Source organism: Chelmon rostratus, chromosome 16, assembly GCF_017976325.1.
Source record: "Chelmon rostratus isolate fCheRos1 chromosome 16, fCheRos1.pri, whole genome shotgun sequence".
Classification (NCBI taxonomy): domain Eukaryota; kingdom Metazoa; phylum Chordata; class Actinopteri; order Chaetodontiformes; family Chaetodontidae; genus Chelmon; species Chelmon rostratus.
The window spans coordinates 22,691,717-22,717,447 of NC_055673.1; the positions used below are offsets into that span (position 1 = coordinate 22,691,717).

General features: G+C 43.3%; 1 protein-coding gene across 1 annotated transcript in view; it reads left to right on the forward strand.

Moving 5' to 3' along the window:
• Nucleotides 1-25,731, forward strand: part of LOC121619114 (retinoic acid receptor beta-like) — a 109,540-nt gene that overhangs the window by 71,748 nt on the left and 12,061 nt on the right. The window contains exons 3-4 of the mRNA XM_041954724.1: nucleotides 3,457-3,598; nucleotides 17,536-17,696. Of these exons, the coding sequence (XP_041810658.1) occupies nucleotides 3,457-3,598; nucleotides 17,536-17,696 (303 nt within the window). The remainder of the gene's footprint in view (nucleotides 1-3,456; nucleotides 3,599-17,535; nucleotides 17,697-25,731) is intronic.

Here is a 25,731-nt window from a genome sequence, read left to right on the forward strand (position 1 = left end):
TGGAGGCTCTTCTTTTGGATTTTGTGAGTAGTCTTGCTGCAGCATTTTGAACTAGTTGAAGGTTGGAGAGGTTGGCAGACAGGAATAAAGGGAGTTACAGAAGTTCAAGATGTAATGAAACATGTTTCTAGATACTTATTGGATAAAAAAGATCAAATTTTTCACATATTATAAAGTTTCAGAAAGCACAATTGAATGACTTCACCTGATGATCAAATTTAAGTTTGTTGTCAAAGAAAACACATGTGACATGATAGAGATCCTAAGTGTGGTGAGACATGCTTGCTGCAGGGGTCTGGACATATGATAACGGACTCTTATTTTGTTCAACTGAAGAACGTTATGAAAAAGCCTGTTTAACATCTGTTAGTCAAGGATCCATTTCGACAAGCTGTCTAGATCTGAGGGTCATCTGCATTAAAATGGATACTGACGTTGTACCTGTGAAAGATTTGACCTAGAGGTAGCATCTTAATGGTGAATAATAAAGGTCCATTTGAGGGCAACACAACAAGCTGTTTTAAAGGTGACCTAATTAGGCTTTGTTCCAGATATGACTTCACCTGATGACCTCTAATGGCAAAGACAAGATAACCAACTCACTGCAAAAGCTGCATTGGTGGTTAGGGTGCATAAAGCTACATTTCTGGTAAGAGCACACTATCTAAACTTTCTCATGCCAGCAAATGTTGCTTCCTTTCCCCGTCAGTATATATTTATATTTAATGGGATATATCCATAATGTGGATGAGGAAAGTTCAAACGAGGAGCGCTGCAGCTCAGGCCTTGAACTGTCAACAAACCTTCCCCAAATAGCTGAAGCTCACAAAATGCAAATCTGTCTTGGTGAACAGTCTGCACTTAGTGCACAACACACAAACTGTAGCAGCTCCAGCTCCCAGTATGACTCCTAGCACACTGTACACCACTTATCACACACACATAGATTTCCAAGGCTAAGTGACCTGCATGCTCTCAGCTTTGAATGACATAAGTACCTGAGCAGCCTTGGGTTCTGCACCCAACCTGAACACACTTATATGGCAGCTGATGGCGATGCAGGCCGCTCCCATGGTCATCCATCAGACCCCACAGGCGATGTCTACGAACACACTCATCTTACATCAGCCAGGATAAAGGCCTCTATTAAGAAAATGAATAATACCAACTGAGGGGAGGTGACCTCGGACCAGTCACATGTCATCAGGCTGAGACACGATTGGCTGCCTTTGGTTCGTATCTGCGCTACGGAAGGGGCGGTTCAGAGGTTGACGGATGCTCGAGGCCGAGGCGAGATGGGCTACAGAGTCAGCCGTTTCAGTCCTGTGATCTAATCTCTTACCCATCATGCATCCTGCCTCGCTAATGAAAAGGCAAGGTCCCATTCGTCACAGGCAGCTATGGTAAATGGAATTTTAAACCCCCCCACCCATACCGAACAAATCTCCTCAGGCAAAAATGCCTGCAAACATGTGCAAAAGGGCCTGAATGATGGACGATCATTGCAAAAGACCCCAGAGCAACGGTAAATTAATATAAAGAGGAAAGAAATCTGTGAAGACTTCCTATAGATGCTCCTCTGCTTCCTGTCACTGTGCTCCACAACAAATGTGGCTGAGCTCGGTCCAGCCTCTGGTCGGTTTCAAGGAGGATCCACGTTGGCCTAATTATTGCTGTCCTTCAAGCAGGCGGCCAAGTGCACATGGAGTGTGCCACATGATTAAATTTGGGTTTAGATGAAGAGGACTCAAAAGGGTCATTTCACATAAATGTAACAGCTACAGAATGAATTTAAAAATGTGCATACTCTGTTGGTTTTGTGCAGATTTTGATCGAAGGTACCACGCTGATAATAATTTTCATCCCTAAAACGTATCTTAAAGTTTGCTGCTGAAAGAAGACACAGTGCAGAACATGTTACAGTACAGCAAGGTGCTGGTGCGGCGATCACATGGACACAATATACCTCACATGATGAAATATGAAAGAAAAGAATGTGAGAAAATGCTAATTAGCTACGATGGATGAGCATTTGTGCTGCAAATGTTTTAATGAGGTAATTCCATTTTCTATACAACTCCAAATAAACACTAAAACAAGCAAAAGCATGTCTGCACTGTGTCTTTGTACCATTAGAAATGATGCTTTGCCTGCACCAGGCTCAAAAAGTCTTCTGGATGTGTCAGATTTAGAAAGATATTGCAAATAACAAGGAGGATTTGTCTTTCAAAGGACTGGTGCTTGGTGGTGAGTGTGGGGCATCTTTAAGGAGGATTGCTGGAACGTGGGCATGGCTTGACTGGACTGTTGGCCTCCACCCACAGCTTCTTTCCCCACGGTGTTGGACGAGGGAGAAATGAATGAATCAGACACTAATAACAGTTTTTGCTGGTTTTGTTAACCACAAGAGAGACATTTTGATATAAAAAAATCTTTTTGCCTTATATTTGTAAGAAGACGGAGTGATTAGAACTTGAATTTAAAGTATTTCCCACTTTATATTGCGCTTTAATGGTGCACACCACTACCCTCTTCCAGGACTCTGAATCGTCGTCCAGCTCTCCAGTTTTGAATGAAATGGCATGTGTGCAGGGGCCAGCCTTGTACACATGATAAGAAGTGAAGCCTTGTGCTTGTCGGCTTATACACCCTAACCATAACTGAGCATTTGTCGAAGTCAAGGACAGTGAGTCTTCTGCAGGTCTTTGTAGCCAGTGCTGGAAATGTGATTTTTCTGGCTTTGTTACTTTTTTTGTCATTTTTAGTGAACTAGCACTTAAAATTTAATCTCCTGAGCTTGATGTGAGCTCAGTGCCTCAAACTGTGATGATCCCTCCTCTAAACGCAGAACTCTTCCACTGTCACAAGTGTTGATGAAGCAACATGGTTTTCAGACTTATTTACTTCTATCTCTTTAACGCTAAAACACTGAATGAGCCCGAGTAAGATCCGCAACTGAACTTCTGCACCACTGAATTACAATGAAAACAATCGTCTGAAAGAAAAGCGGCTTTGGTCTTCCACAGAAGCTCAATGTCACCTTGTCAAGTTCAGACGAGGTGCCCCTCGCCCACAGCTCAACCAAAGTCATCAGTTATTCCTCCATACTGCACCAGCAGCCTCTCTGTTTGATACCCTGAGGTTCTTCGCTCTCTGTTCCCACTAGCAGTCTGTTTCTGAGCTTAAATCCAGCATTTGAAGCTCCGCAGAGCTCCCAGCAGGGAGGGACACACCGACTCTCTTTTCTCTCAGCCTTAATGGCAGTGAAAAGACAAAACCTTGCGCGTTGTTGTACAGACGGTTATGACATTATGACATCCAGTGGCAGGAGAATTTCAGCAGGCCTGTGTGGATGTTTTAGAGAAAATGGGTGGCCACTGAAGATGAGAAGCAAAATGAGGTTAACGTCTTCTTTTCATGAACCACCCCCTTCTCTGTCTGTGTCTGTCTCCTCAGGGTTTTTTCCGCCGAAGCATCCAGAAGAACATGGTGTACACGTGTCACCGGGACAAGAACTGTATTATCAACAAGGTGACGAGGAACCGCTGTCAGTACTGCCGCCTGCAGAAGTGCTTTGGAGTGGGAATGTCCAAAGAGTGTGAGTTTCAGACCCAGTACACAGTGCCCTGATATAGATTTAGTATGAGCATGGAGGGCTGACTAACCACTGCTCTCTGCTGTTTCTCTGGTGGTTCATCTTCCATCAACATGACCACATTTAATCTGGAATACCAGTACAAAATATCATTTATGGGTAGAGCTGGACATCAGTTGAAAATGTTTCAAACCTGTGTTTCTTTCAATACCTTTTGGGGAATATAAAATGCTTAAACCCTTTCTTTTAATTTTTCAAAGAACATATTTTCTATTCTAAAAACAAAGCCTGTCTGAATGCACCTTAAGACCAAACATTTCCTACCAACTTCTTACCAAGCCCTAGTCACAGGCAGCTTCAGTGTCAGTATCAGTACAGGCCTTTAAATGCAGTCCTTGCATCACTCAACTTTCTGAAATGTCTTTGTCTGAAAAACAAAAGGGGGAAAAAACTTCCACCTCTGGTCAGATAATTCCACTTCATTCAAAACAGCTATAACAACATGAGTGAAGGAGTGTGATAACTGTAAATATTACACATGATCTGAATTATTTCTACACATTCTTGCTGGATTTGAGAAAATTCAAGAAACAATTAAAAATGAAACAGAACTTTGAATTTCTCCCATACCCCTGACACTATCCATACTGTGACTTTCAGAAGGAAATGACGGTGAACTCAACTTGACCTTCCCCCATTGGTAGAAAATCCAATAATAATCTTCACATATGGTTCAAAAGTGTTGTGTATTTAAAACTGATATAACTGAATGATGATATGTGATGAAGAACTCGCTCCACACACACATTTTTGATGAGCCCTCTTGTTAGACACACCTCACCTGAAGGGATATTCTGCAGTGCAGAATGTATTGAGCATCGATGTATTGATGCAGCTTCATTTGCTATAAAACAAGTAAAATGCAGGAACACGACAGGACAAAAATTGACTTGATACATTTTATTTAGCCAAATGAGCTTCTTCACACTCAGCTAAATCTTAAAGAGCAGTTAAATGACATCAAAATCTTGTAAATGTTAAATTCATTGTATTCCTTATGCGTTCTTTGGATTTTCAAGCTGTGAGTAACGACAGGCAAAGCAACAGGGATCAACAGGTGCCATTATACTGCTGCAGAAAAAGAGCGGGAGCTGATACAAGAGCTCTGGTCAAACCTCAAATGTAGAAAACATGAAGGAAAATATGGCATTTTTGGAAAATTACCGCCTCCTCTTACTGCTCCACACAGATCTGATGTTTCCGCCTCTCCATGGGAAGCTTCAGTGGTGTTTAACTCACATGCTTCATGTATGTCTTAATGTACTCAATCTGTTTCTGTTGCACTTTGCCACATCTTGCTTTTATCCATAAACCAAATTTTCCCAGTGCTGAAAAGAGGTCTCATCAGGCAGCACCTGTGAGGGTGTGCCAAGGGTTTGTAGGGCCTTTAAAGGAGCAGTTCAGTTTAAACCAAGATGCTTTTGACCTGTGACAGCAGGAAAAGCTCAGGTGTAAATGATCAAATGAATGATGGCTGAATGTCACTTCAGTTTCAGGCTCCTGTTATGTGACTTGCTGGGACACCTGAATAGGACTGAGTCATAGTTCATGCTATAAGTAAATACTGGCCTTTTCCTGCTGTGACAGGTCAAAACATTCAGAAACCCAGTTTTTACATCCCCACACATTATTGTATTTCTTGCTGCATGAAGACATTCAGCATTGTTTACAGTACTCACTGAAAAAAAGTGTTTCTACTAATAGATCGTGAGGAGAGAACTGGATATTAAATGCAAATGAACTGCAAATTCAAATGACTATGAAGCCGAGTGTTTCAGAGCCCAGAACTATACTGTGCACTCACAATACTTTGCAAATAGCATTTCAGTTGGATTTTGACCTACATTTTTATTCTAACCTTTTTATCTGGCTTCCACTTGTTCAACACATGCCAGGATTTTTTTCTTCAAACACCGAAAGTAATGAGAGCTGCCTTCTGATAACAATCAATTATTGATAATATTCCTACTTTTTAACTCTCTCAAAAGCACACTGATTTTCACTGTGAGGATGATATTGTTGGCGTTCTCTGATAGACATACATGGGTTTGCATGCAGGCAAGGAAAAGGTGTGAAAACTTGCCATTAATATGAGTGGACAGCATTGTATCTGTCAGATACGATCTCATCCGGTCAGCGGCTGCACTGGATCATCATTGTAATGGCTTTATTGTTATCAGTGTGATGTGAAGATGATCAGTCGTCTCAGTTAGAGCTCTTGCAGTGGAGTGATCCTGACAGTAGTGTAGGTGATCTATCATTCAGTCTTATGTACGTTATGTTCCCTATTCTTGCCAGTGTTTCAGCCAGTTGGGAGGGAGAAGCATCATTCACAAAGTTTTGTCAAACATCCATCCAGTGGGATCCAAGAAATCGTGTGATGAATAGATAAAAGCAAAAAAGCATGACGAACGTGAATCCACAGTAAAACATGTGACATGTGTTTGTATGTGACATCAGTTTCCAGGCTGTATTTAGGAAACCCAGTGACTTGCTGCTGTCGGTGCCCTCATGTTCCCCCTGTTCCACTGTCATCCATAGGAACAGTTTGCATTTCACAGGTTATTGGCATCCTTTGATTGCATCAGCATTTATAGCTCAGGTCCACTTCATGCTCCATTAGCCCCGGGAGGGGGGGGCGATCCTTTCTCTTATGCTGTTTCACACCTCAGCAGAGGAGTCATGGAAAAGATGTCTCTTGATATCCTCAGGCTAAACCCCCCCACAGGGCCACTGATGAGAAAGGGGAAAATTCCCTTTTTGCTATATTCATGGGTGGAGGAGATGAGGTGGTGTCTTCAGTCTCCTGCTCTGGAGGTCGACTCCAGAAGGGCCATGCCGACAGGATGCTGCTTTCACTGGACGGTCTGCAGGGTTTGTCCGTGTCCTTATCCTGACATGGTGCCAGAAATAACCTCAGAGTGCCACCAGAACGTGTTGGGCAGACTGACTTTGCCCACCACTATGAGGCATTCAGATTGCTTGTGAGGTGACTTTTTGTTCTTCAAACTCAGCTGACCACAGGAGGGTTGTTGGAGTTCGTGTTTTATTTGCCACAGTCGTTGTAACAACTGTCCAGACGTCAGCTGCAGTCCGCTAGCAGTGTAGACAGCATCTCAGTTTCCTTTTCTCCCCATTGTTGTACAATTGCAAGCATACATCTTGAGTGTAAGTCCAAAGTCTTTAAGTTGAAGCATTTTTAACTAACTGGACATTTTGCCTCATTTTGCACCAGCTAAAGAGATTTTTTTTCCAATCACTTTGCATGCAGTTGCACCAGCACTAAAATTAATTTAGCTACAGTTTTATTCCACCTTTAGGAACCACTGCTAGCATGCTAAAACACACAAACAACCCTTGTTAAAGCTACACTGATCAATATTTTTATATTAATGGATAGAACGACATGAGTAAAGTTAACAGGATTGGTTGGAGTGACAAACCAGTGAAAAATGATCACCCAACTTTGTAGTTCCCTTCAGTTCGACACTTTTTAGCGTCTTTTGGGTCATTGTTTTGCTTCAGTCTCGCCGCTCTCAACAACCCTCCCTCCAGCGGCAGAACGCAGCTGTTTTCACAAAAAAGCACATGGATGAAGTGAATAACTGGCTGGTGAACATCGCGGAGCATTCAATGAAAGAGCTGAGTTGGTGGAGACCAAAACAGAATTACAAGACAGTTAATATTTGACCTAATATGTAATTTGGATGCATCACTCTGAGCGAATGGTAACATTGCTCTGTGGCTGCAGGATGTGTAAATTAGGCAGCTGTTTGCTAACACACTCATAGAACAGACTTAGGCTGATGTGCCCTTGAGCAAGGCACTTAACCCCCAATATGCTCCCTGGGCACTTGAATGCAGCACACCGCTCCTGTGTGTGTTTCACTGCATGTTGCATGTGTGTGTCTCAATCAGTGATGGGTTAAATGCAGAGAAGTAATTTCCCAGTTTGGGATAAATAAAGTAAAAAAAATATATATATATTAAGACGATCATGTCAGGAAGGTGGGGACTTAAGGGGAAACTAGGAGGGGAACTAAGAGGGGAACTAAGGGTTGAACCCAAATGCAGACAAACAAAGGGGACGTAGACTATGGTATAGACGAGACTAGATAACATGAAACGTGGTAAGGACATGAACAAAGACAAGACAAGGAAAACCACTCACGATGCGGAAGGACATGAACACAGACAAACCAAGGGATGCACTAGATTTAAATTAACAAATTTATTAATCACAACTAAAGACACAACTATGGGAACTAACACAAACTCTAAGGGCTAAACACACAACAAAGGCTACACAGGGAAACACTGAGCAACTGAAAAAGCACTAACACAAAACCTGGCGGAACTACGACAAGACAAGAAACTCAATTACATAAACTGTGGGAAGACTATAGACATGACTAGGAATAAACTATAAATGAAATAAACAGAAAACGCTCCCGAAGGAGGAAAATACAAAAGCTATGAAATGCAACAGACAGAACTGGATAAGGAAAACTATCAATTCAAAGTTCACTCCTAAAAACGGAATAAAACAAGAATCTAATAACAAAAGTACTCAAACACAAAATCTCTATCGAGGAAAACAAATCGGCAAGCTACAAAACTATGAAAAGAAAACAGAAACTAAGTTATGCAAATAACACGCACGACAGGACAATACTAAGGGCGGGGAACACTACATAAATCAAGACCTGGACATGAACAAAGTAAACTCACTTACATGGACTGAAACGCTTACGTGAGACCAGACTCGGACATGACAAAGAAACCACACAACAAACACTCACTATAGGACTATGGCAAGAATTATAACAAGAACACAGACTATGACTTAGACTAAGGTTTCTCAGACAACAACCTGACAAGGACAAAGGGAAGACACGGACTTAAATACACTAGGGGCAAACACTAATGAGGCACAGGTGGAAACGATCAGACAATCACACGGGAGGGAAAACACAGGAAGTAAAGTAACAAAAAGACACATAACATGAACCTTCAAAATAAAACAGGAAGTAACCAAAACCAGGCAAAGACAAGACACAATGGGGAACTTCACAAAATACAAACAAGACAGGGCAAGGGTACAGACTAAGACAATACAGAACTCTAACATAAAACATGGCATGACTATGAAGACATTAGGGATAACACAGACTTGAATAGAGAAACGAACAAGAACTAAGAAAACACTACAATGAACACTTACAAACTGAATAAGGCAAAAGAACAACAAGAGAACACTAAACAAAACCGACGTGCATGGCACGGGTCATGACAGATCATATCAATCTTGTTTTTACAGTAAGTGGCCAAAAAATAAATTAACGTCGTTTTAAATTTACAGCTAAGTCAAGCCAAATAGCATAAATCTTTTATGTTGCTTTACTAATTGTAGTGATTTGTCAATTAATGGTAGATTTTTACATTTGCCTGGCTGAGTGTCATTAATTCGTTTACAAGATAGATGATGACTGTTAATTCATTAGCCGAGCACACATCTAAACACACGATCACACAGTGCAGTAATTCCCATCGCTGTGTGTGTAGAAACACTACAAACCATTCTCAGCTTTTATTGTCCCCAGGGCTGAAGATGTCAAATATGGCTACCGCGATACATGGCCATATATCACCCGAAAGCTTGCATCTGGTGATCTGGTTATTTTATAATTGTTGAGAGCTCAGTCTGAGTCAGAAGACGGAAGTGAACTTTTGCTTTTGGGCACCAGACACTCGACTCGTGCTATCATGTGCCTCTGGAGATAACTGAACAGCTCCTCAGAGTGGAACAAAGGGAGGGTTGTTTCGTGTACGTGTGTGTGTGTTTACATGATTGTGGCTGTGTGTGTGTGTGTGTTTTCAGTGGTAAGCGATCATGAGTCTCATAACGTCAGGAGTGATGATGTGATCCGTTATTAAGAGGAAGAAGAGGAGGAGGAGGAAGACTGTTTCAGCGTGCACTGTGTGCCAAATATTCAGTATCTACAGTTTTACTTCGGCGGTCCGGTGTTCAATGACATGAGCGTCTTACTGTGTAACAATAAATATACATGATATATTAGGCTCCACAGGTTAGTGATGGCTTGATAACCTGCATCATCATAAGCAAGCAAGCATCAAAATGGTTTTCCACTGACCCAGTTGAGCTATTTGTTAACTTGTGATTACTGAATGTAACTTTGCACCAAAGATCGTCTCTTAAATCTGATATTTGTGTTGGACGTGGTGATTTCAGGTCACATACCCTCCTCTGAAATGTGAACTTGTATTTCAAACTGTGGGAAACGTAAAGCGGGCCGTGCGAACCGGCCAGGACTGTGACTTTTGGCTTGTGTTGCTGTAGCCAGCAGAAGTAGCTGGAAGCTCGGAGACAAAACAGGAAATGGGACAAACGAAAAAAGGGCATGAGGTCAGTAGCATGTCACTCCAACCACCACCGTGCTTGGTACTTCCTCACACAGGTACTTCCTCACACAGCAGCTAGCTTGGCTGCAGGCTCTTCTGTCTGATGGAGCTAGTGCACCTCTCTAGACTGGATGGACATAGATCAAGTCTGTGTCCCATGTCAAATAATCTGATTTTTCTGTTCTTTTCTTCGTTTAGTCTTATCAGTGTTAATCTAATCTTACGACGTCTAAGTTGTGGACGTGCCACACTCGTCCCTGTCTGCTCCAAGGTCAGATTTTCATATTGCAGGTTTCCCATCTGACAACCCCCTCTCCCCTCCTCCCGCTTGTCCCATCAGGGCCATTAGCTTAAACTCAGCGCTCTGGTGGGGGCGCAGAATTATCATCGTCGCTCGACACCCACCTGGTTGGTGTTAGGGAGCTGCCATGTTAAGTGCTGTGGCAAGCGGCCCGGGCTGCACCGTGCTGACTCCAGATAGATTGTGTTTATTTACCGCCGCATCTGTTTGCTCACGGAGACGCTGTGCAGAGCTTGGCAGCGCGCAGATGGCCGGCCAGCGGCTTCTCCGACCGGCTGCCGTCCACGCCTGCTGCTGCCGAGCCACAGAACGTCCTGATGAAGCGGCAGAGCAGCGCAAAAAACCCCCGTGCTGCACAAAGGGGGGCCAGAGGCGGCTGTGAAAAAGGAAATAAAGAAGAGGACAAAGCACAGGGGGTGGGACATTGCTCATTGACTAAAGGAGGGGGGAGATGAGTGTCTTGGAAAGCTGAGGGATGGGAGTATGACAGTAGGCCTCGCTGTGAAGAGTGTATTTAACAGCATGTCTGAACTCCGCTCAACGACCCTTCATCCCTCGGTCTAACACTCTGGAGAGCGCTTCTGAAACGCTCGACACTCGATCCTTCACAGCACTCCCTCAAAGCCTGACAAAGTGACGGGGTGGAGGTGTCATCGTTTCAATAGGGTCGGTCCTGCTGACCTACAGTGTGACCGCCAGTGGAGCCAGAAAGAGATTATGTTTTTCTGTGTGTCTGTGTTCAGAGTGGACTGACATTTGGAGAATATTTAACCTTAACGCACGGCATGAACACAGTCAGTCTGCATCTACACCAGGCATTAATAAACTTTTTCATTATTTCTATTTTGTCTGCATCGTGATGCAGTGGAGGTCGGGTGGGTGGAGCTGGCAGACCTGTCAGCAAACATGGTGCGTCTCAAGTCAAGTGCCATTGACTGTCATCAGTCAAGTTTTTGGTAGCGAAGACTTAGTGTCTACTGCTACTATGTCTAGCTTTTGTCGGGCAGCTTGAGTTAGCAGGAAGACGAGGAGTTAGGACGCTCTGTTTTTTTTTCTTAGGACTGTACGGATTACATTCACACCTGGCTGACATGTGATCAGTGTGAGCCTGATCATCAACAACGTATCCAGATACAGATCACATTTTAATGGCAGGTGTGAATGGGGTGAAGATGTTGAGCTTGTTGTGGAGTTGTGCCTGGTTCTAACTTCTCAAATGTGAGAAATAATTTTTTTTTTTTGCCAACACAGAGGGTTCCAGAAGTGTTTTGGCATCTGATAAGCCTTTAAACTCATGGATCTAACGCTCAAACTGGACTTCCTGGATCATTTGGTGCCTGTGACAACACGCCCCAACCAGTGAAAGAATTTGACAAAGAAAACAGGATCTGACACTCACAGGCCAGTGAAAATAAAAGTGCGGAGACTTTTCACGTGGAAGTCAGGAGTAGTGATCTCAGGCTGTACGTTATGACGACAGTCTCAGCACTGCATGGGTTCCCTCTGCCCCTTTTGTGGGTATTAAAAAGCCATATATTTTCATGGCCTCTTGTCCGATGCATCATTCGGATGTATCTGCTCATGCTCGCAGTAATTTGCTTGGAGTGCGGTGGCAATTGATTGCCCTGGGTGGGTGGGGGGGAGTTCACTTGCCACATTGCTGTCTTCCTAAATCACATCTCGTAGCTCGCCAGCCTCTGTGTGGACCACAACCCCCTCGCCAGACACAGTTTGTCACCTCGCTATGACAAATCACACACACACAAACACACACACACACACACACACACACACACACACGTGAACAGATTGTGGGCTGTCCCTCTTTCTATACCATTATTCTGCATCCCCCCTTCCACGGAGCATGGTGGGTGCTTTATAAAGAGAGGTTCGTGGCCTGCCTGGTTTTGTCTACGCCCCTCCACCACGACTGTCTGTCCTCTGTTGCTGTTGAGGTTTTTAATCCAGGGAGGCCAGGTGTTTAGATGACACTTTACAGCTGCTGTTCTTTTCTAAACATTGTGATCAGGATAAAAAATATACCCTTTGGTGTGCCATGATCGTAAGAAAATCCCCCATCCCTCACCTGGGATGGATATATTAGTGGAGAGGGATGAGGCGCAATATCATTTGCACATTATCAGTCTCTGCCGGAAGGCATTCATCGCGTTACACTTGGTCGTTCACATGGAAAGAGAAATAGTTGTATCAAGAAGAAAAAAAGTCCAAACCCTGCTTTCTTTCTCACCTCCACACACACGGCTAATCACAGCACGCAGTGGGTGTGAATCAGGGTTTCTGATGCTTTTTAACATACAGGCTACTGCTGTGGGTGTCGGTGTGGAAGCAGGAGTTATTAGATGTTATTAGAGGGTTACTGCATGTTTCATAATGTTTCATAGACATTTCATGTGACTGATTCAATCACATGATATGTCACATGTGATTATTCAGCTGTTTTATATGTAAAATGTGAATGTGTAAAAACGTATACATGGAACAACGTTTCATGTGTGACTTTGGCCAGTAAGCACATGTGGCTTTTGGACATTTCACCTGTGAAACATCATGTTTCACAGTTAGAAACGTCATTTCCACAGGTGCTCTTTCTATGCATGCATTGTTTCATTATGATCTGATTTGACCACATTCAGGCATAATTTGATATTTGTTCGAAGTCTTTCTTCATTTTTCTTTTTTTCTTTGGCTCCCTCTGTCCCACATGTGATTGAATAGTCGGCCTTTATTGGGACCACACTTGTTTTGCTTGTGTGCACTGGAGAGATGTCTGGAAGGTCTCCATAGCTTCAGTCTGATCCACTACTTTACTGTCAGCTTTATCTGCTGCTGCTGTCTTCAGTGATAGCGGCTTTTCTCTATAGAGCAGCAGAGCCCAAGGCTCTCTATCCTCTGTCAGTCAAAGCCCTCCCACTGCCCCCACACTGACATTATAAACCATGATGACAGACAAGGTAAGGATCAATTCTACCATCATCAGCTTCATTTTACATCTTTGAAGATTATCATTGCCAGGGAGGAAGCAGGAAATACCATTAACATTTGATGGTAACAGTCCAAACGCTGCTCGCTCTGTGTCTGGGATCTCTTCTTTGTTCCATTTGATTAGTTCAGAGCAGTACTTTATTTATTTATCCAAGTCAAATCTCAGTCTGTTCTAATGAAGTCATTAACATTGGCACTGTCGGAGTTTGCTTTATTGACCGTCTGAGATCACAGTTGATGTTGTGGAAAGTCGCTCCCATATAATGAACATATAGGTCACAGATGTAGGTCAGAATGTATGGAGTGATTAATGTCAGCACATTACTGCTGCCTCTCGGCGGTGACACTAATCAGCGTGAGGCCGTGGCTGACCAAAACATTCAGTCTAATTCTCTGAAACAGAGTCAGACTGAATGACCCTTCTTTCATTTTGGATTTTGATGAGATGGCGTGTTGATGTGGAGACAGGGCATGAGATGTGAGATGTGGGCGTATGTCAGCAGATACATACAGCATATGGACTCTGATGCATTTAATGTGTATCGTTTCAATCAGGAGAGCTTAGTTTAAGGACATAAAGTGTTGATGAAACAGATGAGATATTTGAGGCTGACTCCAGCTGGGGTTAATGCCTGATTATGGGGATAAGCACTATAATCGGTCAATATCATAACTCCTCTGACCACAAACACTGTGAGTTTATTCTTCGTGGTGATGGTGGGGAGAAAGGCAGCCGCTGGATGCTACCATCAGCAGGAGCTGAAGGCAATGCGCTACACTTCTTTAAATTAAAGTTATGCCAATATTTTTGTGAATATTGAGGCGAGAGGATTGATATAGCCCCAGTTCAGAGATACAGCAGGTCCAGGATGTGTTTAGTCGAGCTTACCGCAAAGACTGAAAAACAGTCAAATGTTATGTTAACTGGTTCAGCATGTTTCACCATCAGTGCTCAAACATCCCAGAGAAAACTGCTTTGGTCAAAGCATCAATCACACATCAGCACACGAGACGCTGAGATTAGAGTTTATAGAGTTTATAGAGTTTATAGAGTTTATAGGCTGCGTTAAGATAAAGATAGTCATCTTTTATCAGGCCGGTGGACTGATGAATGAGTGTGCTATAGACCTGAGTGTATTTAACTCTCATTATGGCCGTGATGTTGACAAGCCTAACTGAATTATTTCATTATTTATTATGATAGAAATATCTTAAATCTGAATTCAATGATTGAAAAAGAAAAAAACAGCAACTGGAACTTTATTTATTTTATTTTATTTTATTTATCTGCCGTCTAAAGTCTTCTCCACTGTTTAGTCTCCTCCTGAGCTAACCCCTCGACTCACCCACGGACCCCGCCAGAGGTCTAAGGCTTGTGGGTAATGGTGTTTGTTACAGGCCACTCAAAACAGAAATACTGAATAAACAACGTCAGATTGTTTTTCAAGTAACTTCCGTTCTATTAACGGTAACCCAATTAATTTAGCTCATTTGAAAGGAGCTACACGTGGTTTGTAAACAATCTGCTGCAACAACAAGAGCAGTCAGTTTAGGTTAGCGATGTAGCCTCGTACTTTTCATTCTGCCAGCATGGCGTGACTGCAGTATCAGCAACACTAAGGGTTTTCAGGCTGGAAAGGATCTGACAGAGGGAGCTCAGGGCAACTGTTTGTGACCACAAGCAAAACACCTTTCACATTGCACACAGTCACTTGATCCTTTGTTGTCATAGACAATCCATTAGTGCAGTTTTGTCAAATGAGGATGATTCACCGATAACTACAGCCGGCTAAAAGAGCCTGCAGAGTAATAACCTGGTGCCGTTGTGGGTGTGTTCTTTGAATTTACAAGTACAGCAAGTCAAATGGAAGGAAGGCTTTCTGACAGATTTTGTAACACCTTGAAGCTGCACATAGTCACGTACCAACCAGCATCTGTCTGTGCTTGGAATAAACCCCAACCCACTCTCAGCAGGTCTCCTCTCTTCCCATTCAACCATGTTGGTGCAATACGGGATCACAAGCTGGCTTTAGCACGTGAATATAAAGGGTTTTATTGCAAACTAGGGCAGAGGATGTGACTGTTGTCAGCCAGCGAAGGTCCCTTGGGTGTCTCGGCACTGACAATGGGCCCGGCTCTTTCTCTCCAGCTCCGCTCCTTATTATTTTAAAGGGGAGCGTGCGGCTGATCAGACGTGATGTTGGGATGCTCATGCTGTGTGCTGAGTAAAAAAAATGGTTGGTTTGTTTGAATTTCCTGCTGTGATAGACTTCAAAGATGTGCACCTAATGAAGCGAAGGACTCTGTGGACCTCGGTCTCTCAGGGTGCACTTTACATACAACAAGCACAACAACCTTTATCGTGGCTGCTGCCTGTTCGGTGCTGTGGGACTCTCTCCGAAGGGTTTCTTCAGCTGGGACTTTTTAAAGCATTTCTACATGTAGCCTGTTTTTCAGTGCAAGGTTAAGTGTCTTCTTACAGTCCAGCTGCCATAAACCATATGAGAGGAGAATTAGGTTGATGAATAATAATTCATATGCTCAAATAGATCACCTTCAACTATTATTATACCATCAGAGCAATATCAAAGCTACCACATGGGCTGTTTCTGTAAATAAACAAAGTGCTTCTGCTTGCATCCTACCAAAATGCAGTATGTGTATCCTTGATGCTTAATAAACAAGTTGAATGTATCCCCTCCCTCATAAGATCTTTGCAGAGCCAAATTTTGGAGGGATTTAAACATGCTTTGTGCACATCCATGTTTGCTAGCCAGCAGTCCTCTATACTCCTGCCTTTGTTAGTGAATTCCTACATTTTTGGGTGTGTTTGGTAAGCCCGTATCACGTCACCTGTCGGAATACACGTGAAGATACACATGCTAACAAAAAGTCCCTGATAATTTATTTTCTTTCACCATCTTCTGTCTTTGAGTGATTTTCATTCCAAACATTTTCTGCCAAGGTCTGAGCAGTTTTCGTTGTTTCACACATGAGATTTTGGGTTGTTTTCCCCTCGAATGAATCAAGGCTGAGTTGAATAAAGGTTAGACAAACTTCAGTGCGTCAATCCTTTGAATCATAATGTGATGACAGTCCTGGAGTTGTTTGCCTGCGTTGCAAAACCACTGTCAATCAAATCTGAGTGTCTAACTTTTAATAAATAAGGCTAATAACTAAGAATGTTTTTTTTTTTTTCAAACTTTAGCTTTACCCTTGCTTATTTAGTCAAGAATATTTATTATAGAGAGATTAAGAAGTAAACATCAAAGCTAGGGCTGTAAAGGACAGTGCACCTTTTACTCTAGCATGTGAATCACTGAAACTAAATATAATGTTTTGGGTTAGTGCGCTGATCGCATAAGAAATGTAGGCCAATCATTTGCTATTGTTATGAAAGGCTGATGCTATTAAAACCAGCGGTGCAAAAAATATTAGATCACTTAGTGAAGTAAAAGTAAAACCACCACTCAATGTAGATAATCAATTACAAGTAAAAGTCCTTCATTAATTATTTGTATTTATTTGATGCAAAATCTTCATCTTCAAAATAACTTGTAAATGTTGCTGTCAGATCAATATAGCAGAGTAGAAAGACGATGTGGTGGGGTAGAGTAAAGTAGTATTGAATGGAAATCCAAAAAGGAAAGTACAAGTACCTCAAAATTTTACCCCAGACTTTATTTAGTCCCTCTGACTTCTAAAACTTAACCTGCTCACAATGTCATGTCAGATTACACTTTAGATCTCATAGAAAAGCACCAAAATAGCTCGAAGAGGAAACTGATCAGGGAAATTATTTGAGCCTGGCCACACAGATCCATTTGTGCAGCACTTGAGTTTTTCTTTTTTTTTCTTTTTTCAGACACTTTTGTTTTCTTCCTCTCTGCAGTCTTGTGCCAGTGGCACTAAGCTGACAGAGACTGATTGAGCTGACGGAGCAGACTGCAGCTAGAAACTTTCTGTCCTTATGCAACGTCTCATTTTAGAACTTGACAACTTGCTGCATCTCTCAAAAGTAAGAGAAATGCTTACTAGCAGCAAAGTTCTGTATTTTGCTTCAGACCGCCAGCATCCGCATTTGCTTCGATGATCAAGTCGTCCACTTGCAAGTCGTTGTTGGCGCTAATCCTAATCTTTTGTTCTCCTTCAGCTGTTCGCAATGACCGGAATAAGAAGAAGAAGGACAGCCCGAAGCCGGAGCTGGCAGAGAGCTACGAGCTGACGGCAGAGCTGGAGACCATCATTGAAAAGATCCGTAAGGCCCATCAAGAAACCTTCCCGTCCCTCTGCCAGCTTGGCAAATACACCACGGTGAGTCCGCTGTCCTGGGGTGTCGGACAAAAGACATCTATAGAGCAGATCAATCAAAGTTTTTGAATCCTTAATATGACAGAGCTGCAATGTTTCTCTGTTTGCTCCTTTGATCCGGTCTTGCAGTTAGCCGCGGGTGCAGAGCTCATAATGATAATCAATCTCTTGTACTGTATTCTAAATCCCCCTCTAATGCAGCTGGAGAGTTCAGATGTTCACCTCTGACTGTCCAACACTTGCATGAGTCGTAATAGAACCGTGCAGCTCAACACATCATGACGTCCAGCTGCCTCTGGTGAGATGGATCCGAGATGGTAGCAGAGTTTGTTTACCCCATCTTTTCAATGTTGCAACAGCGAGAGGAGGAAGTAAGAGAGAGATGTCAGGACTGGAAGACGCTGCAGCTGCCAACATCAAGCCCTCATCGGGGAAATGCTTACCAGCCAGGCAGCTGCCCATCAGTCTGGTAGAAGCAGACACCAACTCAAGCCTCTAGTTTTCTGACGTTTCTGAAAGTGGGAAAAAAAAAAAAATGTGGCTAATCCAACTTCGTCATTATCCGCTCCCGTGAATCAAAACACGTGTGGGAGTGACGGATTCGTGCGCTGATGTGCGACAGCGCTAAGCTGGGTGTCGGGAATGGTTGTCAGGGTTTGTGAGGGCTTTATTCCCCCTGTCATCTCCCCGCAGACGTCAAGGTTGAGAGTTCTGCGCCGTCCCTGAACCTCCCTCAAACTAAACTAACAGCCCACGAGAGGCCGGATAGCGACGGGCTGCTAATCCGCGCAGGACCTTGAGGAAGAATCTCGTCAGTTGGACGCTTTAGACCCTCGCTTGTCCAGTCTCAAAGCTGACGACCCTGCAAAGGACAGTGTAGTCCCCTCATCTGAGTGACAACAAGCTTCTCTTACCGCTGAGGGATGGTTCTGCACTTGTCAACGCTTGGTGCAAAAGCTGGAGGTCATACAAATGTCGAGAAAACCTCCAGAGCGAGTGTGTTGCCGCAAACCCTTGTTCAGCTGAGTTCTAGGACACTTTGACACGCGAGCGGTTGGAGCTGCAGGACGGCTGATAGCTGGATAGCAAGCAGAGATAGCGAGGCTTTGATTGACACGCAGGCATGGCAGCATTGTGCAGGGAGCTGACAGCTTCTAATGTGTTTGTTTTTAAGCTGACTTACATATAGATTACAGTCGGCGGGAGCGAGCCGTGATTGACACTGGCGCTCCACAAACAGTCTTCTGTGGGGAGTGTTTGAGAGCGGGAGGAGGGAGGTGTATGTTTAATGACTTGGTGGTGCAAGTTTTGGAAATCTCATGACACCTGTCAATCATGTAGAATGCGGTTTATGCTAAGATAAACAAATCCGCCGAGCAGCCGTAATGCGCAGTAATATCTCTCTTGTTGCACTGATGAAAATCATTCAGTCGCTGACAATAAACTTCGGAGCAGAGATGCTAAAATGGAGCAAATTGGCATACAGTGCAGCTATTAGCTTTCCACTGTGTGCAGCTGTACGCTGCTGCGGCTGTCATTTCAATGTACAGTAAGCTTCCATCTCCATAACTCTTTATTTCCCCCCTTTCAATTTGAGCACAAAGCTCCTAATCGCTGTAACCCCTCTGTACTCCACCCTCATCCCATTCCCTCTCCCGCGACACACTTCCTGATTTGACTGAATAAACAGTCTGCATTGAGGTAAAAGCCACAGCTGAAAATAGTGGGACATAATAGCAAAAATCTTGCTCCCTGGTTATGATATAAGCCAGTGTTTACTGTTTGTTGGAGTGGCAGTCGGGCCTCAGATAAAGCCTTAATCTGGATCAGTGGTAATTATGCTTGCTCGCAGACTGTGAGAAGTTCCTCATTATTACAAGCGATTGGATCCTGATGCGCCTTTTGAGTCCTCCTCGTCGGAAACAGAAGAGGAGCTCCCGCGCCCCTAGATTAGGTTAAAGCTCCAATTATGTGGTGAAATATTCAAATCCTAGTCTGCAGTGATTTAGGAGTTCATTGCCGGGTTAGCGGAGATAGCTGCGAGAGTGAGAGGGCTTAGCTCGACAATGAATAACGCTTCATTGACAGTGATGGTGATGAAAAACGAGCCTGGCAGTTTCAAAGACAAAATAAAACATTAGCGCTCGTCGGGGCCCGGCGGCGGCGGCTGCGGCTGCCGTACAGGACACGGCCCAGCCTGGAGATATTAGCCACATTACAGTTTGTCTGCCGTCGCTATTCGTCACAGGTGCTGGCTGCTTTTACTGCCTTCTCCCTTTCTGCATCTGTACACACGAGCCTGCTGATGTACTGCACGCTGCTCATTTCTACACTGCCAGCCTCTTTTCTAATGTCGCAACTTGTCTAATTTGTTTGGATAAATGTTCTTAAATGAAATTAGAATTCCCCGGCAACTTCCTTGTTTCGCTCTATTGAATTATGGGACTTGTGTAATTGACTGAGATTGCAGTGGGGGGTTGGAAAAAAAAATCCAACTGCGAATTATCTCACCCTTCTTCCTCCTCGGCTCCCCCTTTTTCTCCGCTTTCCCTCTCCACCCAGAGGGAAGAGCAAGATAAGTTGCTTTAATATCAGCCACCTCCACCCCCCCCTCCGACATATGTGCATTGTGCAAACACACTCTCTCTTTGTAGCGCGCATGCACACACACACTCATGTCTTGGCACCTCCTCCCTCCCCATCAAATCGGACGTCAATCAGCGGAATGTGCGTCCGTAGTGCTATTGTGTCGACTGCAGCTCGTTGTCTGTGATTTAAGCACGGCCCTAATGTGCCTCTCACTTAACCCCAGATCATATTTAATGATCTCTCTCTCTCTCTCGGCTGTTCTCTGTCTCCCTTTATCTCCGTCTCTCTCTCTCTCGGGGGGCCACACAATAGATTGTCTCCTCGTGACAGTGTCCAGCAGCCGCGGTGCTAACTGCCTCCCAGTAACAACCTCGGGCGGATTGATGTGCTGTGGTGCAGGGGGCTGCTCCAGCTGCCTCCACGCTCTCTTCAGTGTGCTGCTTGGGACTGGAGGGTGCTGCTGCATTCGAGCCCTCTCCCACTGAAGGAGCTCCTGGGGCTGGGCTTAGACCGATGCAAAAATATTGAGTGCATGTTGGATTTTCAGTAATGGACGTCACATTAGTTGGTCAGACTTTTCGTTTGTGGCTCACCTTCCTGCATGTGACCAACAGCCAGAGATCATGTCCTCTGGAAATTTCTGGGAGCTTTGAGGGATTGAACCAAATTCAAATGTGATTGTGAAATGAAAAGTACGTTTTTAGACCCTAATCATTTTACATAACTTTAACAGAACTAATAAATATGAAAAAATCAATTAATAAGAATAAGAACAATAGAGAGCTTTATTTTTTTTTTTGGTGTTTTGTCAGACTTTAAGCCGTGTGTTTGGGTTGCGTAGCATTTCTAAATCTTGGCTACAACCTTGGTGGAATAAATATCTGCTTTTTTGTGTGTTTTGTTTTTCACAGGAGCTGTTAAATTCTTGCAGATGAAAAGACTATTAACTCTCCTAACACTCAAATGCAGTTTAATCAAAATTCTGATGGCAGCTCAATAAACATCACAGTTTTGGCTAAATCCATTCAGTGTTCAGCCAAAGCTAACACATAGTCTACAGCGAGGCGCAGCGACCCTTGTTAATGCTTGGCGTGTGTGTGTGTGTGTGTTGTATATTATATGTCAGCTTGCTTTACAACAATGGAAATAAGTCTTTTGTGTATGGTTTGATGTCCTGCTTGTCATGAATTACATTTGAGACTAATGCACTTTTGCTGCAGCATTTATGAAATGATTAATTAAATTAAATAGGGTTAATTAGTAAAATAGAGTTAAAGGAGGAGAAAAGCTGTTTTCACTCACCAAGCTCATTTCTGTCGTGTCTCCTTTGCCATTTCTTGGACGTCTGCTAAGCTCCTGTTCAAGAACTCTTTCACATTAAAAGCCTTCTGGCTGCTGCTGTTTGTGCTTTTAATGTGAAACATCTGCTGGAGGTGTTGAGTTTTATTGACCTCAGTTTAACACTGATCAAAAAAATGTAAGTAATTAATTGATGCTATAGATATGAATAAATGAAGAACAGTGCCTCTGTTGAAAAGAGAAATGGAAATGAGGCTGACTGAACCATGTGAGGACAGGAAATCCCACCCAGTCAATGTTTTTATCCAGCCTTTATTTGTTCGTGCTGGCCACACCCTAGTTTTTCTTGAACTTTTTTTTTTAAGAAATAATTACTAATTACTTTCTAAATTTCAGAGATGCTTCCTCTGTGTTTAAAAATCTCAGCTGTTGTCTGATTTTGAAAGCTCGAAAGGTCATTCTAATTCTAACTTGGAATTAAAATTTTACAGTTCTTATAGCTGCTCCTGCAAACATAGCACATGACTTTGCGAGCGTACGGGCTCCGAGCGCACGAAGGTGAAGACGCCATTGAACAAAAAGAAGCACACGAAAAAACTGACAGTGCCATTAGAGTTGTTGGAAGGATCATTGTCACCTGTCTCCACTGACAAAGATCAAGCTAGTACACAGTGATTCTGATTCTAATCATGTGTTGAAGACCACATGCAAGAATTCCCTTTGACTGGGTTCCAGACGTACGGCTGCTGGTCTGAATGATGTTCCAGAGCCTGTTCTACCCTGACAAGAATAAAACACAGACAAACAAATCATATCATATTTAGCCTCAATGGATAGATTACACAACACCCCTGTGACCGGCTTTAACAGAAATATTACAGCCTCTCCTCTGACAGCTGCAGGGTAGACATGTGTCTGACTGTGAAAACTTGAAAATCAGAATTTAAGATGGACTTTTGAGACGCCGCAGACCGATTTTCTTATTCCTGTCCAGCTTTAATATTCCCTTTGTCTGAGTTTTGATATACTTAAGTTATGTAATGCTTTCTCTTCCCAGAGTCCATTGCTTCTTCTGTCAGTTTTCTGCATTATTTATCTGTTTATATAATACTCACTTTAAAATTGGAAAGATAGAAAGCAGGGTTTATTGTCATTTTCTAAAAAAAAAGTTGAGAAGTCTGATATAACCAAGTTAAGTATCCCAACTATCTGCAATTTTAAACAGGTCACATTGATAGTATTGGCTAAAATACACAAAGACATCATGTTTGTCTGTGGCTGCTGTACATCCTGTTTGAATGGAGATACTGTGCTTTATGCTACTGACTTCATTACAGAATAAACAGGGAGTTTGTTTGGAGACACAGCGCCCTTTTTGTCAGTGTCTCTTTGCGGTTGTATTTGTGATCTGAATATAAAAGCCGATGCAACAGTCAATGTTTCTGCAGGCCCAGGCCGTGACACAAACCCTTTGGATGCTGTCAAGAGCACTTTCTACATGCTTGTTTGCTGTTTATATGCTCGAGCTCTGCTGCATAATGGAAAAGCGAAGGAGTGAAGAAGTGGGCTCTAAGAGGAAAACAGACACCTGTACTACAAGAGCAAAACATGTTTCCAATTAAAAACAAAAAGTGTTTCCAGTTGGACTGGTGGCTGACTGGTGTATGGTCATGACTAGAGTTAGGATAGTGCACAAGTCAGTTTCTGCTTCTGCTCACATGATAGCACATGCTCATATATTAGGGGGAGATCGTGCCGCCATCTCTGTTCAAGGATGTTCTGAGTCAGACCAGGCAAACTCCGTCCTCTGATGAAGACCGGGCACACTCCATCCTCTGATGAAGACCGGGCAAACTCCAACCTCTGAGTCAGACCAGGCACTCTCCATCCTCTGATGAAGACCAGGCACTCTCCATCCTCTGATGAAGACCAGGCAAACTCCAACCTCTGATGAAGACCAGGCAAACTCCAACCTCTGATGAAGACCAGGCACTCTCCATCCTCTGATGAAGACCAGGCAAACTCCAACCTCTGATGAAGACCAGGCAAACTCCAACCTCTGATGAAGACCAGGCACTCTCCAACCTCTGATGAAGACCAGGCAAACTCCAACCTCTGATGAAGACCAGGCACTCTCCATCCTCTGATAAAGACCAGGCAAACTCCAACCTCTGATGAAGACCAGGCAAACTCCATCCTCTGATGAAGACTGGCAAACTCCATCCTGTGATGTGGTTGAAAGCTATTGAAAAAGATTAGACTTGATTTGGCGTTTTGTCAAACTGGTATTTTGAAGGTCACGATTAAACTGTCACTTTCAAATATTCATATTCATGTAGCTTTTCATAACGGTAGCAGCCTGTGCTACATAGTGCTATAACTACTTACTGTAAGTCTCTTTGGATGGAAGGGTTTATAGATGAATGTACTGTAAAGTAATGTAGCACTAACCTATGCCAACCTGTAATTTAGCCACGCTAGCAGCACATCGGTCTTTAGGTTGCTTGGCCCTGTACTTTGGTCCAGACTGAAATATCTCAACGTCTGGATCGGCACAACATTTCGTGGTATTCTCAACGAATCCAAATGACTGTGTTGATTGTCTGACTTAGCATTTAGCTCAAAGCACGGCTGTGCTGAAGCACGTTCTGACAGAACTGCATTATTGAGCTGTTTTAATGAAATGACTTGGAATACAGGAAGAGATACTGTTGTCTTGTGTGGTTTTGATCATCTTGAGGCTCAGGAAAAGTCAGAAATGGCCAAAAAAAAGAAACAGATGTTCCTGTTTTAAGCTCAGGGCAAACGCAGGTTGGTCCTGTCTTGTCTTGTCTGGTGTCCAGCCTGCGAACACAGTAGATTGTGTAGAGGCGCGTCCCTCCTCAGTGTGCCCCCTCCTCCTCTGTGAGTATGTCCTTGCTACATGTAGAGACTCACTCATGGAGAACAGATGGGCCATTCCATGTAAACCATCAGAAAACAAACAAATGATCATCAGATGCTCCATCGCCGCCATCAGCCAGCACGCCACGGCTTTCCCCTCGCTACACCCAAACAATTCCCCAACTGCTCCTCATTCTCCCCTCTGTCTCTGTGAGTCTGCCCATCACAATATCCTCTGCTCCGATGGCTTTGTCTCTCCCTCGTCTTCCTCTCTCTCCTCTGCTGCTGCCTGTTTCCTGTCGTTTCAGTCTCAGAGCAGCTCGTGTTCAGTGTTCACTCAAAAATAAGGTCAAGCTGAAGAACTGGAAGAATTTCAAAAGTCTGAGTTATTACTGGAGAGTTTGGATGTCCCAGCGTGGTCTGACTGCTGTTCCCGAGGCGTTCCAGCGTTGACCAGACGAGGGAAACATTTGAATATTTGCAAATCTGGTGCAGCCTTGAATCCCTGAATGGAAAATCAGCCTCTTCATTACTCCACTTTGTCACCTTTGGCTCTGGGAAAGTGATCAGAATAACTGCTTGATTTTAGTTTTAATCACCAGAATTGAAGGATAGTTCTTGTCAATGGAGACTTGGGCCTACTTTCGCAGCTCTGGACATCATTTGTATTGGTAGTATTGATATCACACGCAATTCACACTCAGCTGAGATCTGTGAACACAGTGGCATCACTAAAAAAAAAAAAAGTTCAATGGGGTTAAGAAACGTAAGCAGTCAGAAGATCAGACGGAGATCTGAACCCTCACACCTTTAAGACCAGACCCAACCCAAGACCCGTGGCTGTGTCTTTATTCTGGCTTCTTCAAAGAAGAAGAAGAAGAAGGAGAAGGAGAAAGAGGCTTTTTTCTCCCGTTATGTGAAGATAAGCATCACCTTTTCCAAGATGAAACTCACAATGAATGTCTTATCCAATCTCAGCAATTAACCCCAAAAGTACATTATGATAACTGCTGGAAGTGATGACCAAAATGAGACAAATAAGTTGGATTAAACTGGAGTTATTCTTTACAACTGATGTTGCAGAATGACTTCTCTCTGCAAAGATCCAAAACAACAGTCAGAAGGAACAGATCAGAGGTGGATGACACTGGCTGTCGTGTGATTTTACATCAAAGGCCGTAAATCAACATACTGATGCATCAATCTCACCTTAGCTTACACATCTTCTCCCATGAGAGAAACACGCCTCTCTTCCCTCCACACTCCC